Consider the following 15,326-nt stretch of genomic DNA (forward strand, 5'->3'; position numbering starts at 1 on the left):
CAATTCTTTTACAATTATACATACTTTTAATCTTCTTGGAAGGATTTGATTCCTTAGATGAGCCACAATAACGACAGAAGAAAACTGTTAACAGGAAAGTGGAGTAAATGATACAACTGAAGATGCTAGGGTTCCATTATGGCGTGAGAGAATACAGGTCTGCTGTTGTAATGTACCACTCAGCACAGGCAAGATGAAATGAAGTCAAAGGAGGCTTTGAAGGGGAAAGGTGAGTGGAGAGAAAAGTAAGAGAAAAGCCAGCCAGGGACTCTCCTTTTATCTGCACTGTAAGAATTGTGTTGAACTTAGGGAGAGACTTGTTTACAGTAGAAGTCAAAAAAGTGCCTCTGTGGGAACAAGAAAAGGAAAATTCCATTAACTCACCAGTTATTTGAGCTTAGAGGGATAACAGAAAAATGGGATGGACTTCACTCAATCCTTTTTGTGGCTAGGATTAGAGAAGAGATCTCACCTCGGTCCCACTTTAAGACAATTCAGATGGCCAGGCTCTCTTACGCCACAATCTGTAAAGAGTTAGAAGAGTATCTTGCACCAATAGGGTTCTTCTGTCAGATCTTTTGCTGTGTAACTACAATCACAGTTGTAGAATAGAGCGCTTGTTTTTAAAAGTAAAAATAAAAATAGATTTTGAAGCCTCATATAAATCACTTTCTAGATACCCCTCCTCATTATTTCGTCACAAGTCTTATAAAATGTTCAACATCTGCCCCCCGACAGGAGGAGGCCGGTCTGAGCATCCCTTCAGGTGGCCCACAGGGCACCAGGCTTCTCTCAAGCCAGAGGCTGCACCTAAGAAGTCGCTTCCGCAGAGTGGCTTCTCCCCACCAGGAGCCCTTGTCCAGATGGGCAGGAGAAAGGGGTCAGGGGACCACATTACTCAGGGCCTTAAATTAAAACATGACAGACTGGACATGCACTTCCTTGCAAACAGGCAACTGATGTATGTGGTCTCCACTGAAGTAGAGTGCCCTTTCTTACAAAAAATAATGAACTGCAAATAACAAATAGCAATTCCAACGCTGGGTGGCAACCAACATATGTCTTCCAGCAAGAACTGCTACTTAAGCTCCCTCTCAGACTTCACACTGTATGCTGAGCCCAGGGTGGGAGCTCTGCCTGCTCTTCTCCCAACACTGCCAACCATCATGGGGACCCACCTGAAGGCTGAAGGTAGCAGAGGTTGTGTAGAAGCAGTTGGGAGAAGAAGGTGGGGTGATTTGGGCAAAGTTGGGGTTCCTGCTTGGTTTTCTGTTTGTTTCATTTTGATCAGTGGTTAAAGCATGTCGGAGGAGCACTTGGGTTTTTGAACAAGATTAAGGCAGAATAATTCTGTGCTGTGCCCAGCTAAGGGCCTGCATGGGGAAGAGGCCGGTGTCCATGGGTCTGAGGCAGTCCAAATTGCTCCTTCCCACTGAGGCCCCATGACACAGTGCGGAAGCATCCAGCACATTGCAGGGAAAACAACCAACAGAAGAGAGGGGCAACCCCAGGAGGCACTAAAACTGGCAGACAGTGTGTGTGACGCCCCATCCCCACCCCAGGCTCATAAGCCAGGGGCAGCCAACTCCCGGGCTGCTGGGAAAATGCCCCATGTGGACAGAGACACGGGCCTGCCACGTAGCGTGCTGCTAACACTAGTTCCTACTGGACATCTACTCCCATGCGGGCAGTGGCAACAATGGTCTGCTTGCTCATGGCCAGGAGGACTGAGTGGAGTGCTGGCGCTCCATGGGGGACTCCTGGGGGTCAGTGCACCGTGCTGGCACAGTCCTCAGCTGTGACTCTCTCAAAGACACGCAGGATGGAGCTGATTCCTGAACCCTGAACCAAAATCTCAACTGTGATAGAAATATGGATCTGCCAATGGATGTGTTTTCTGGAAGCTACTAAAACACCATGAAATCTGTCCACCAAAATTGTCTCTGTGAAACTGAGAATTTCACCCTTGAATCAAATAACACCCTTTCACTGACAAAGAGACACTCACACCCCGAAACACATTTGTACATGCGTAATAGTTTATTTTATGTGTCAACTTGACTGGGCCATGGGTGCCCAGATATTTGGTCATACATTATTCTAGGTATGGCTGTGATGGTGTTCTGGGATGAGATTAACATTTAAACTGGCAGACTCAATAAAGCAAATGGCCCTCGCTAGTGTGGGTGGGGCCCATCCAATCAGCTGATGGCCTAAATAGAATAAAAAAGTTGACCCTCCCCTTTTGAAAAGGAGGGAATTCTTCCTCCCAACAGCCTTCAAGCTGGCACACTGGTTTTTCCTGCCTTTGATCTCAAGCTGAAACACTGGCCCTTCCTGCGTCCCAAGCCTGCAGGCTTTCAAACTGGAGTCACACCATTGGCTCTCCTGGGACCCCAGCCTGCTGACAGCAGACATTGGGATTTGTCAGCTTCCACAGTCACATCAGCCAATTCCTTCTTTTACACACACACACACACACACACGCACACAAACACATACACACACCCCTGTGAGTTCTGTTTCTCTGAGCAACTCTTACAAACACAATGTATTTCTTATCAGGTCTCAGTAAAGCAAGAATGGTGACCAAGTCACAGAGAAGCAGGCTTGGCAAAGTGCATGCTTCTGGACAGCCTCACTTGGACGAGACTGCATCAGGTGAGCTTTTATACACAGGGGAATGTCCTGTCCATTCATACATGCACATGGACTGAAAAGCAACTTCTACAATGAACGAATGACTCACACCACTTCACTGGGAGCCCAACTCCCTCCCCCATCCTCAGAGGCTGATACCCCACAATGCCCCAGCACCCCCAGTCTGCTGTTTAGGGTAAACCCTCAGCAGTAAAAACAATACAAAATATAAAAAACACACAAAACTCAGAAAGACCGAAGATTATCACAAAGGCAAACTGTTCAATCATCCTGACCTTCTTAAAAAGAAGATGCAGTGTCATCATATGGTGTACTTATTACTTAAAACACCCCCAGGGAAAGAAGAAAGGGCATGGTGCAGTAGCTGGCTCAGTGGACCCAGGAACCACAGGCCAAGACAAATGTCAGTGACAGTCTTAGACAGGCACCGATTGTTCTGCTAAATATCAAAGGGCAGGAATGCTCAGTGCAGGTTCACTATTTGCAAAAACCAATATATAGTCACTTGTTAAAAATGCCAGTGTGACTTCAAGAGGGTAACATAGGTCAGGAAGCCGATGGCAAAAGGACATTATGCCCTAGGATATGCCATAAGGCCACAAAGTGTTTGGATTCCCAGTAGGCAGAAGGGAGAGACCAGGCTGAGATAATTCTGAGGCTTGGAATCCCTGTCCCATGTTACAACCAGGCAAGTCATTACTCTATGCAGGGCCTCTTTTACCACCCCTACCTCTGCCTCCAGTCACCCAGCTGGCACCAGCCACAAGCCCCTGCTCCCACCCTACACTCACAAAGCCTCCCTGCTCAGCACCTGCCCCTACCCCAGACCCAGGTCCATGGGCCCCTGGTGCTCCCCATAGCACTCCTGGGTCCCTGGGCCACCTCCCTGAAGCATTCATCACTCTCGATTGGAACTGCCTGTTTACGGCTGCATTTTCCATACCTCTCGGCCAGTTCTGCTTGTTCTTTTTTCCACTGCACTTTTTGCCGCTAACGTACTATTATAATTTACTTATTACATGTGTGTGAATTGGCTATCTACCCCAATTAAAACGTAAGCTTCTCAACCATATCATCCGTCTGATTCGTTCACTGAACTATCCCAAGTGTTGAGAACAGTGTCTGGCTGGTAAAAGCAGCTCAAGGAGTATTTGTTGTATGAAAAAATAAGTCATTTCCCTTGTTAGACCATTTGCCTCTTAAGAGTGGGAACTATCTTAATTCTGTAGCCGATTGGTGGGCACAGTGATGCCCATGGCTCTCAACCAAAGATGTCCACATCCTTATCTTTGAGGCCTGTGAATATGTGGCCTTACATAGTAAAGAAGAATGTGCAGATGTGATCACATTAAGGATCTGGTGATGGAGAAGCCATCCCAGATGGATAGTCCTGGATTATTTGGGTGGGTCCAATGTCATCAGAAGGGCCCTTAAAAAAGGGAGTAGGAAGGCTGGCAATTTGACCCCGGAAGCAGAGGTCAGAGTGAGTGGATGTGAGAACTTACCCTGCCGTTGGCGGTTCTGGGGATGCAGGAAGGGAGCCTTGGGTCAAGGAGTGCGGGTGGCCTCTAGATGCCAAAAAAGGCAAGAAAGGAATCTTTCCCAGAAACACTAGCTCTCTCGACACCTTGATTTTAGCACAGGAACCACTACAGACTTCTGACCTCCAGAATTGTAAGACAGTATAAGTTTGTGTTGTTTCAAACCATAAATTTGTGGTAATTTGTGGCAGTGGCGATAGGAAATCAACACAACCAGAGAGTGAACACATGGCAGTTGCTCAGTAAATGCCTACTAAATGACTGCCTGTCAACCATAAATACAGTGTTACTTTGTGTAGGGAAAAGAGAGAGAGATCAGACTGTTACTGTGGCTATGTAGAAAGGGAAGACATAAGAAATTCCACTTTGACCTGTACCTTGAACAATTGGTTTGCTGAGATGCTATTAATTTGTAACTTTGCCCCAGCCACTTTGCCCCAACTTTGAGCTCACAAAAACATGTGTTGTATGGAATCAAGGTTTAAGGGATCTAGGGCTGTGCAGGATGTGCCTTGTTAACAAAATGTTTACGAGCAGTATGCTTGGTAAAAGTCATCGCCATTCTCTAGTCTCAATAAACCAGGGGCACAATGCACTGCGGAGAGCCACAGGGACCTCTGCCTTGGAAAGCTGGGTATTGTCCACGGTTACTCCCCATGTGATAGTCCGAAATATGTCCTCGTGGGATGGGAAAGATCCGACTGTCCCCCAGCCCAACACCTGTAAAGCGTCTGTGCTGAGGTGGATTAGTAAAAGAGGAAGGCCTCTGTCTCCTGCCTGCCCCTGGGAACTGAAGGTCTCGTTATAAAACTCTATTGTACATCTGTTCAATTCTGAGATAGGAGAAAAACCGCCCTATGGCGGGAGGCGAGACATGTTGGCAGCCATGCTGCTTTGTTATTCTTTACTCCACTGAGATGTTTGGGCGGAGAAAAGCATAAATCTAGCCTACGTGCGCATCCAGGCATAGTACCTCCCCTTGAACTTAATTATGACATAGATTCTTTTGCTCACATGTTTTTGCTGACCTTATTATCACCCTGCTCTCCTACCGCATTCCTCTTGCTGAGATAGTGAAAATAATAATCAATAAAAACTGAGGGAACTCAGAGACCGGTGCCGGTGCAGCCCTTGGTATGCTGAGTGCTGGTCTCCTGGGCCCACTGTTGTTTCTCTATACTTTGTCTCTGTGTCTTATTTCTTTTCTCAGTCTCTTGTCCCACCTGACAAGATATACCCACAGGTGTGGAGGGGCACGCCACCCCTTCGAGTCTAAAATAAAATCCAATCCATAAGAACATCCACGAGTGATTTAAGCCATGAGCCACTGGTGATGACGGTTGCTGTTATTTTCTTTGGTTTTTCTTTTCCTTTAAATAACTAATTTTGACTCAGAGATGCTCATGATAGCATTTCCTGTGCGGCTAGCTGTCTTCCATCTACCTTCTTAGGCCGTTCTATTTATCGAATACAAATTTCCTCCTCGTAAAACCTTAACGCAAGATTTAACAACAATAACAAAAAGAATCACCTTATTTAATGAAAACTGTTAGGTTTAACAAACACACACTTAGTGGCACTCAGGTTCTCACGTGGGCCCTTCTACCAGGCTGGAAGCGGGGCACGCAAGCATGATTCTTTCTGAGCGTTTGGAGATGCTCAGGCCCCGTGAATCTATTTTTAATGATGACACTCAAGAAAAGAGAGAAAGTGACGAGAAGTCATTGAAAACACATTTCTGCGTCCAACAGAGAATTTAAATGGCCTCAATTATGGGCAAAATCTTTTCCTTGTCTCTTCAAAGAGCAAGAAGCAAATCGTTTTTTTCCCAGCTCTCTTCTCTCCAACCCTGCCAGCCCCACACCAGGCCTGCCATTACTTTCATCCCAGAAGCTAAAAACTCCAAAAGACTTGGGATTAATCACTCTCAGTGATTATTGATGAATTTTGATATATAAGATTTTTTCAGTTAACATTAATAAATCACGAAAATTATAAATAGAGTATATATCTATTTGTTTATATGAGAAATAAATTTTGAAATGTTTAACCCTCCAGAAGCAACTATGGACAATGTAGAATTTGTTTTGTTTTTGGTCTTGTGGAAGATGTATATAAAAGAGATATAAAAAGATCTCAAAACATGCTATCCCATAGTAATTTGAAACATTGTTCTGCAATATAAATCACATACTTCATGATGAGGAATTCTTGCTTTTTTCTCTCCGGCAATACTGATTTATAGGATACAGCTGAAGAATCAAAACCTCCAACATAGTCAATTCTATTTCATAACACGCATTAAGCAACTACTATGTGTGATGTCTTGGGTTGGAGCAAGAGAAAGCCCCCGATATCAAGGTGCCTCCCACAGTAGGAAAAGCTTTCCTCTTTCCAACTGGTGCACCAGGGTTCACATGTCAGTGCTTCAGCACAGCTATCAAGCAGGCATAATTTCTTGACTAAAAAACCCTAAGCCAGAGTTTAATTAAAAGAAAAAGGTTGAAACCAATTTTTCTAATAAATACAGCTATATTTCAACTTAAACTATAGGACAATGGAATTCAGAGGGCATCTTTTCACCTGGGAGAGCCTGAAACACTTCATTTCCTTTGCTATAGGAGTGGTGCTTAGCGTCTACCCACCCATCAGTCTGTCCATCCACTCTCCTCTCTGTCATTTACCAAGAGCTGCCTTGAGCGAGGTGCAGGGCCAGGCAGACAAGATAATGGCCAGGACATACACCTTCTTGGGGAACATTTCCAAATGCAGTTCCCCACGACTGTGTTCAACAGCACTCTTTGCTGTGTTTGCAATAAGAAAGAAGATCCTCGGAAGGGCGGCACTCTTTTCTCCTCCTGCAAACACATTTAGCTTGTTGACACTGGTGGTTCTGGATGCTTATCTGCCTCATCCCTTGTTGTGCTGTCAGTCTAATGCCTCGAAGCATATCTAAGCTGTAACCCAAACCCTGTGACCTCGTGTATCACTGCATTGCCTGCGAGGCTCAATAAATCATGTCTCCCAGCAGCAGCAAATCAATCTAGTTCTTAGAAAGAAGACACAAGTCACAATCAGAGGCGCCTTCCTGCACTCTCAAAAGGATTTCATGTGTATGAAACATTCAAATTCCTCCTGATACCATCTCAGAGAGACCCTCCTAAAGCACCAGGTCCAGGTGGGGACTCCACATGTCAAGATGCAAATGAGGAGTTTCGGAAGAGATTCATGAGACAATCTGAAGACGGCAACCTAGTAAACACCAAGAAAAGCTAAAAAGGTACTTAGCCTGGAAGGATATGAATCTTTTCTCAGCCAATGCAGACACCAGATTGCTACAGACTGAAGCATCCCGCTGCTGACTCTCCAGCTCGACTCCTGAGAGAAACCACACTGTGGAGGAGGGATTTTAGGACATGCAATCCAAACATTCATCTAGATATGCTAAGTCTTGTCCGTAGGTCAAGAAACTCAAGAGCTGAAACCGAATGTACTTACTAATTCCCCCAGAGAATTACTTGGCCTGAATTTCATGCTTTGCATTGTGCCCTGGGCACACTCAGGGGACAGTTGTGGAGATACCACTGGGATGTCCCCTCCTGGCTCATCAGGCCACCAGAGACACATCACTCAGGCGTCCCTATGTCAGTGCCTCATTAAGAAATATCTTGTTAGTGCCAGGAAAAGCTAACACCCTTCCTGAATTAACTGTTTAACGCCTCCTTTCTGTTTTCTGTTATACAATTCGGTAACAAATGTAATCAATTTCAGACAACTCTAGTAATACACACCTCTTCCAGGTCTCTCCTCACATGTCAGAGATCTTCCCCAACAACCCTTTACAAAATCATCCCAACCCACACTCCTGGATCCCACTCCTCTCCTGCTTCTCTTGCTTTACTTTTCTCCTGGCACTTGTTCACCATCTGACATCCTTTATGTCATACTGGTTTATTCGTGCTTTATCCTTTTCCCCACTGGAAAGTAACCACCATGATGGCAGACACTGGTTCTCTCCTAGACCCCAGCAACTAGAACTCTGCCTGACAACAGTAGGCACTCAATAAATACCAAATGAGTCAATACAGGAGTGGCTAAATGTGAGAAACTCCATGGTTTGCATTTCTACTTTCTCTGTGAACTTGAACTTTGATTTCAGATTATAAATTTCCCTGGTTTTGATGCATTTACTGTTTTGGTTTTCTGTTTTTAAAGTATTTGTGTAAGCCAGCTAAAATCTTTTGTAAAATGAAACAACAGGTAGTAGATAGAGAGATAGGTATAAACAGATAAAAAGGATGACCTAATTATCAAACACATTGCATTTTAACAGATGGTAACGTCTCCACTGAGGACAGAAAAGGAAATGAGCCAAGCAGATAAAGGATTAATTAAGTGGAGTAACCTTTATTCCAAAACTGACCATCTCTTCCTACCAGAGCAGTATCCTGTGTTGATCTGATCAGGTGTTTACTATTTAGGAAGGCCAGTCCACTGGGAAATCCTCCTGGCTTCTCTGGCTACCCCCATGCATCCTACTAGCTCAATTTACTGATGGGGACTTAGGCACTGAGAGCTGTTTTCACCAGAGATGTGTCTCAATGGTCCACATCATGCTCATTCTCACTCTGGGAATCTTTGAAAGAAAATGAACGGAGAGTTTCCAGAATTTTTTTTTTAAATATACTATACCTCTCCCCCAAACACCTCCCACATATAGAGATATTGAAGAAGCACTCCCATGACATCAGAGGTAGAAAAGAAAAGGTGTGAGACTGACCAATTTCATTCCAAGTTCTACCTCAGGTAAGTTAAAGACTTAGAAACACACGGAAGAGGACAGAACCTGACTGTGAGACACACAGGGATGAATACTCACAGGAGGGTCCCTACCTGTTTAACCACAGTCACCGTCCCTGGTGCCATGGCAACCACCGAGGCAAGGGCAGTGGCGTCGTGGGTCTCAGCGCCCAGCTCAATGATCTGCTGCAGGATGTTCACGGCTGTGGGGTCCAGTCGGTCGCCTTAAGAGGAAGAAGCAAAGAGGACACCATTCAGGCCACTGGTGCTGAAGGACATGGAATGCAAAACCAGCCCGTCTGTTCCCTCGGGTGATGCCTTCTCCACAGGATGCATGGGCTCTCTGTAATCGCTCATTTTGACAACAGAAATAATCTGTATGGTGCTTTATAGCTTACAAAGCATTTTCTATAAGAATATCTCAAAACCCTAAGCAACCCTGTGAGGATGGGACATTGAGATGTTATTTGCATTTTGTAGGATCCTCATTTGGGTCACTGAGTCAGTTACACCACAAAGCCAGAACTCGAACCCATGTGCTCTGAGTCCTAACATGCGGACACGTGGCTGCCCTCGAAGCTGAACTGCTGAGGAGTGCCAGCCAGCCCGTTCAGCTGCACACTCAATGAAAGTGTGTGCCAAGAAATTCCACAAGTTATGGGCAAAACATCCAAGGATGTCTCAATTATTCAACCAGTGGGCTTTAGAACTCCAAACCAACTGAAGCTGGGGGTTCTATTTTAACCATCTCTAAAGACGGGATTCTGCATCATCAGGGCAGCTATTTAGTATCCCTGCCTGCTCCCACCATCTGCCGGGCCATCTGCAACTGTCCTGAGCATACCCTGACCCTGATCATTAATTTACTAAAAGAGAAATGACTGCTTGATCTCCACCTTAGCATAATATTTTGCAGGCTCTGCCAACATTTTCATCCTCATGGGCAGCTTTTTGTGGGCCGTGTTCCAATATGAGTCAATCAATAAGAGATAAGAGAAGGGGAACTCAACGTGTCTCATGAAGAAGGTAGGACAAGCCGGTGGCTGAGGCAGTGGCCAGCTTATATTCACAATGCATCGCCTGGTACTCCCCAAACACATGTCCCTTAAGGGAAATGGTGCAAATGTACCTTGCAGCCAACCACTCTGAACATGCAAGGACAAAAACATTTACCTGTGCAACTTACTGAGGCGAGGTTCTAATTCCGCATCCACAGACTCCCTCAATGACCATTTATCAAACCCTAGGAACTATTGCTCCTGATAAGAATAAAGACAAAGTCCTACCCCTTCCCCCTCACCCCCCAACTCCTCCCAGGGCACACAGGCTCCTAAGCCAGACTGTAAGCAAATCCTTACAGACCCTGGCAGGTCCCATGTCAGGAGTGCAATTAGGAAACAGTGCAGAAAAGGGGGTGTTCTCAGGAGGTGACCTGCAGCCTGAGTACTGCAGATGAGGATGAGTTTGGCAGGAAAAGGCTGTGAGGGAGAAGAAACCAGGCCATACCCCAGGGAGCACTGGAGTGTGTGTCCCTTCTGAGAGCTGCAGATCTGGCTGAGGGCAGCACAGCCCAGGAGTGGGGTGGCAAGAGACAGTGACACGGCCAGGCAGGAGCCAGAGAAGCTGAACCTGGCCTTTTCAGCTGCAAAGTTAAGAGCTATGAAGAGACATTGGAGGGCCTTAGAAGATGTGAGAGAGTGAATGAGTCTGAGCATCAGCCTGTGTGTGTGTTGGGGGGTGTGTGTGTGCATATGTGCTGTGTGTGTGCTCATAGGGGATGAAGACAGACGGGCTGCATCTTGCAGGTCCTGAGCAATCACTGATGTCACTGGATCATGGAAGGAAACTCAAGTCCTGAAGGAAACTCAAGTCCTGAAGGAAACTAAAGTTCTGACAGGACCTCAGCGCGGAGAGCCATGTTTAACAGCCTGGGCCTCGACTCTCCCGTCTGCAAAAGTGGAGGCGCTGCCTCCCGAATTCCCTGCAGCTCAGCAGGCAGTGAACACAGCCCTGCCAATTAGTCTTCCCTAAACCAACTGGCCCACCGGAGTTTTCTGTGCAGCTTCCTTAACAATCTGGAGTTTGGGGGTTTAAGAACTGGAGGAAAATGGTGTCTTCCTAACTCCTATTTCCTATCACCATTGCATTTTACCTAATGCTTCCTCTTTAACCCAACCTGCTTGACCTCTGCCCTTGTACAGGGCTGTGGTATGAAACATCAGCTTGTGTTTTGTTCATCTTTTAAAAACAGCATCAAGAAAAACTGTTTTCTAAGCATAATGCCCCAACTGCCACTAGGCTGGTACAGTGGCTTGGTTTTTTTTTTTAGAACTGATCTAACATTTGAAAATCATGACATTTCATATAAAAATCCTGACTGCGCCTTTTGGGAAGGACTTGGAGAATGAGTGACCTGGCCTTGCAGGTCTGCAAAGTGAACTCCCACACGCCAGAGTCTCTGCCACTCTCTACCACCCACTGAGCCCACACCACCTCCTGCCACTGCCTGCCTGGCCCCTGTAGGCCCTGGAGGAGATGTCCCTGAGGAATCACGGAATGGGACGATGCCATGACAAGAAGTTAGGAGACCCAGATTCCAGGATGAGCTCCAACATCCTAAAGTGGGTGACCTTCAGCCAACCACTAACAACCATGAACTATTAGCCAACCATTAACAATGAAAAGCAACATTCCGCATCCGTGAAGTGAGAATAATCAGATCTCCTCCCCTCACAAGGCTGTTCCGAGAATTAAATGTGATAAGATGCAGGGGAATCTTGCAGTCCTGTTGTAAGGCCTCCCCTCTGCTTTGGCTTTCTTCTAGAGCATTTCTGGAGGCAGAGATCTCTGGTGCCTGACAATGGGGCTGCTTCTGCAGTCTGAATGCTGGGTCAGGGATTTGGAAGTAGATCACCTGATGGACATCATTCATCTGCAAATGCATTCATTCAGCATGTCTAGGAAAGACAGTTCTGAGATGGCAAAGGAAGAGCAGGTGTCCTCACCACTCTCAGAGGTGTATCTCAGGTCCTGGAGCGCGGCCACTGCTGCCTGTGTCCCTTGAGCATCTTCTTCCGCCTCTGTGATGTGGAGATACTGGGTGGAGGGCTCCTCAGGAGCTTCTGTTGCTGTCTAAATAAAAACATAATGTCTAAGTCATCTCCTAAAAGATTGACTGTTGCCCAGAATTTCCAAGAATATGTATTAAGATAGAACAAATACATATAAGAAAGCAATACATTGCAACATCTCGTTTATCTGGCACCCCTGAGGAACCAGTTGCTCCCATAAATATACTTCCCAAAGAGAAAATTTCTCTGTGAGGATCAAGACCTTTAAAAACCAGCTTTGGTAAAAAGCCCCTGCTGTACATTTTTGTGGTGGGAAACAGAGTTTATGTATGCTGTTCACAATTAGAGACTTGACCAGCTCAGATATTCTTGCATACGCTTTTCTAACGGCTCCTCTGTCTCCTCCTGCTGCTACCAACACTACCTCTGATCTGTGCCTTACCCTGGGGATTGGGTGCCATGTGGCCAACAGAGGAAGGGGCATAGCCACGGGGCAGCTGAGGGTGGAAGGGGTAGGGCGGGTGATTATACAGAGGAAGGGGCACAGCCACGGGGCAGCTGATGGTGGAAGGGGTAGGGCGGGTGATTATACAGAGGAAGGGGCACAGCCACAGGGCAGCTGATGGTGGAAGGGAGAGAACCAGTGATCACACAGCACATGGACAGCGCAGGTCCTGGCAGAGTAAGAGTTCAGCAAATCTTAGCTATTTGTGCCATTGTTTTTTTTTTTTTTTTTTTTTTGAGATGGAGTCTCGCTCTGTCACCCAGGCTGGAGTGCAGTGTCGTGATCTCAGCTCACTGCAAGCTCCACCTCCTGAGTTCAAGCGATTCTTCTGCCTCAGCCTCCCGAGTAGCTGGGATTACAGGCATGCACCACCACACTCAGCTAATTTTTGTGTTTTTGTAGAGACAGGGTTTCACCATGTTGGCCAGGATGGTCTCCATCTCCTGACCTTGTGATCCACCCGCCTCAGCCTCCCAAAGTGTGACCCACCACGCCCAGCCACACCATTCTTATTCGTACATGAAGGTGTAAGAAACAAAACTGACTACAAGAAATATATTTGCACAAAACCAGGACTTGTGAGGGTAGGAGGAGTTAAAGTGGCATTCACAGGTACCTCGTGCCTCAAAGAGAGAAGAGGTGGAACAGAATTTTTATAGAACTAGATGTTAATAATTATCTTTTTCTGGAAGGGATGGAAAGTGGAAGCAAAACTATAAGGATGGATGCATGAATGTCACCAATCAAGAAGAACAAAAAGAAGGACTTCAGACAAAATGTACAGGAGTCAAGTTATGCTCTATAAGCACATATCAGTAAATGACATAGAGGTTCAGAATAGCATATAATATTTCTTCACAGCCAACCGGCCAAGTCCGTTTAGGTGTTTCCATCCTGAAATACGGTAGACACCCCAAAAATATTCAATGAATGCATAAATGAACAAAAAGAATATTTTGTTCTCAGTACCATGAGGCAACAGATTAGCCGTCAGTAGATCCAGGCAATGCCTGAGCCTGTGAAAGGACAGGACACAGCCTGAAAGGTTTCTCCTCGTTCTGGGGAAAGCATGTCATAATTGCTGTCAGGAAGGGTGGTACTTGTTGCAAGGCATTCCTGGGAGCCAGGTGACATGCACATTGCTGGAAGAGGAGGCTTGTTACTCCACTGGTGACCCCTGCATGGCAGCTTCCTGGCTGCTCACCATCTCATGGAGATGAGTATGGAGTCAACTACCTGGCTTTATGTCAACTATTTCTGTTGTGTTCATGGCTCTGCATAAGATGCTAGCATCTGCTGGAAGCGAGGCCTTCAGTGGAGATAGGGCATCACTGCATGCATTTATAAAAGCACCGACTGACAAGATGGATTGAGTTTTACATCGGTAATTGACATTCAAGTGTCTATTTTGTTAATGAAGAGTAAATTCTTCCAGTATGTATTAATACTTGAAACACTAGGTGATTAATTGTTTTTGCATAGATGAAGATGTAACAGTGATCATCATCAACATCTGCAATAATCATAGCAGCTGCCATTTTCTGAGGGCCTCCAGGGGGCTCTTTCAGGCCTCAGCATTTTACACATGGTTTCTCTCAGTGCTTCTGAGCTCTCAGGGATTATTAGCCTACTATACAGACGAGAACACTAAGCCATGAGGGTTAAACAATGGCTCAAGGGCAAGTAGTTTATAGGTGACAGAGGATTCAAAGTTAAGTCTGTCAGACTCCAAAACTCTTTTTAAAAGAATTTTTATAAAAAAAAAAATTTAAACACACAAAAGCAGAGAGACAGATCTAATAAACCTCCATGCATCCACTAACCAATTTCAGCAATTATCAATCATGGCAAGTCTTTCCTTTTTTAATTATAAGTTCTGGGGTACACGTGCAGAACATGCAGGTTTGTTACATAGGTATACGTGTGCCATGGTGGTTTGCTGCACCCATCAACTCATCATCTACATTAGGTACTTCTCCTAATGCTGTCCCTCCCCTAGCCCCCTACCCCCAACAGGCCCTGGTGTTTGATGTTCCCCTCCCTGTGTCCATGTGTTCCCATTGTTCAGCTCCCATTTATGAGAACATGTGGTGTTTGGTTTTCTGTTCCTGTGTTAATTTGCTGAGAATGATGGTTTTCAGCTTCATCCATGTCCCTGCAAAGGATATGAACTCATCCTTTTTTATGGCTGCATAGCATTCCATGGTGCATGCATACCACATTTTCTCTATCCAGTCTATCATTGATGGGCATTTGGATTGGTTCTAAGTCTTTGCTATTGTGAATAGTGCTGCCATAAACATACGTGTGTGCATGTGTCTTTACGTACAATTATTTATAATCCTTTGGGTATATGCCCAGTAATGGGATTGCTGGGTCAAATGGTATTTCTGGTTCTGGATCCTTGAGGAATCACCTCACTGTCTTCCACAATCGGTAAACTAATTTACACTCCCATTGACAGTGTAAAAGCATTCCTATTTCTCCACATCCTCTCCACCATCTGTTGTTTCCTGACGTTTTAATGATCACCATGCTAACTGGCGTGAGATGGTATCTCATTGTGGTTTTGATTTGCTTTTCTCTAATGACCACTGATGATGAGCTTTTTCTCATATGTTTGTTAGCCACATAAATGTCTTCTTTTGAGAAGTATGTGTTCATATCCTTTGCCTACTTTTTGATGGGGTTGTTTTTTTCTTGTAAATTTGTTTAAGTTCCTTGTAGATTCTGGATATTAGCCTTTTG

At 45.4% G+C, this 15,326-nt stretch overlaps 1 protein-coding gene across 6 annotated transcripts in view; it reads right to left on the reverse strand.

The window, feature by feature from the left end:
- ZFAT (zinc finger and AT-hook domain containing) overlaps positions 1–15,326 on the reverse strand; it is a 239,854-nt gene that overhangs the window by 25,806 nt on the left and 198,722 nt on the right. For all 6 annotated transcript variants that reach the window (XR_012416955.1, XM_045398740.2, XM_005564124.4 and 3 more), the window contains 2 exons: positions 12,008–12,134; positions 9,096–9,226 (listed from right to left, as the gene is read on the reverse strand). Coding sequence is in view for 5 of the 6 variants with exons in the window: in XM_045398740.2 (XP_045254675.1) it covers positions 9,096–9,226; positions 12,008–12,134 (258 nt within the window). In the remaining variant the exon portion in view is untranslated. The remainder of the gene's footprint in view (positions 1–9,095; positions 9,227–12,007; positions 12,135–15,326) is intronic.

The sequence above is a fragment of the Macaca fascicularis genome, chromosome 8 (genome assembly GCF_037993035.2).
Source record: "Macaca fascicularis isolate 582-1 chromosome 8, T2T-MFA8v1.1".
In the NCBI taxonomy this organism is placed as follows: domain Eukaryota; kingdom Metazoa; phylum Chordata; class Mammalia; order Primates; family Cercopithecidae; genus Macaca; species Macaca fascicularis.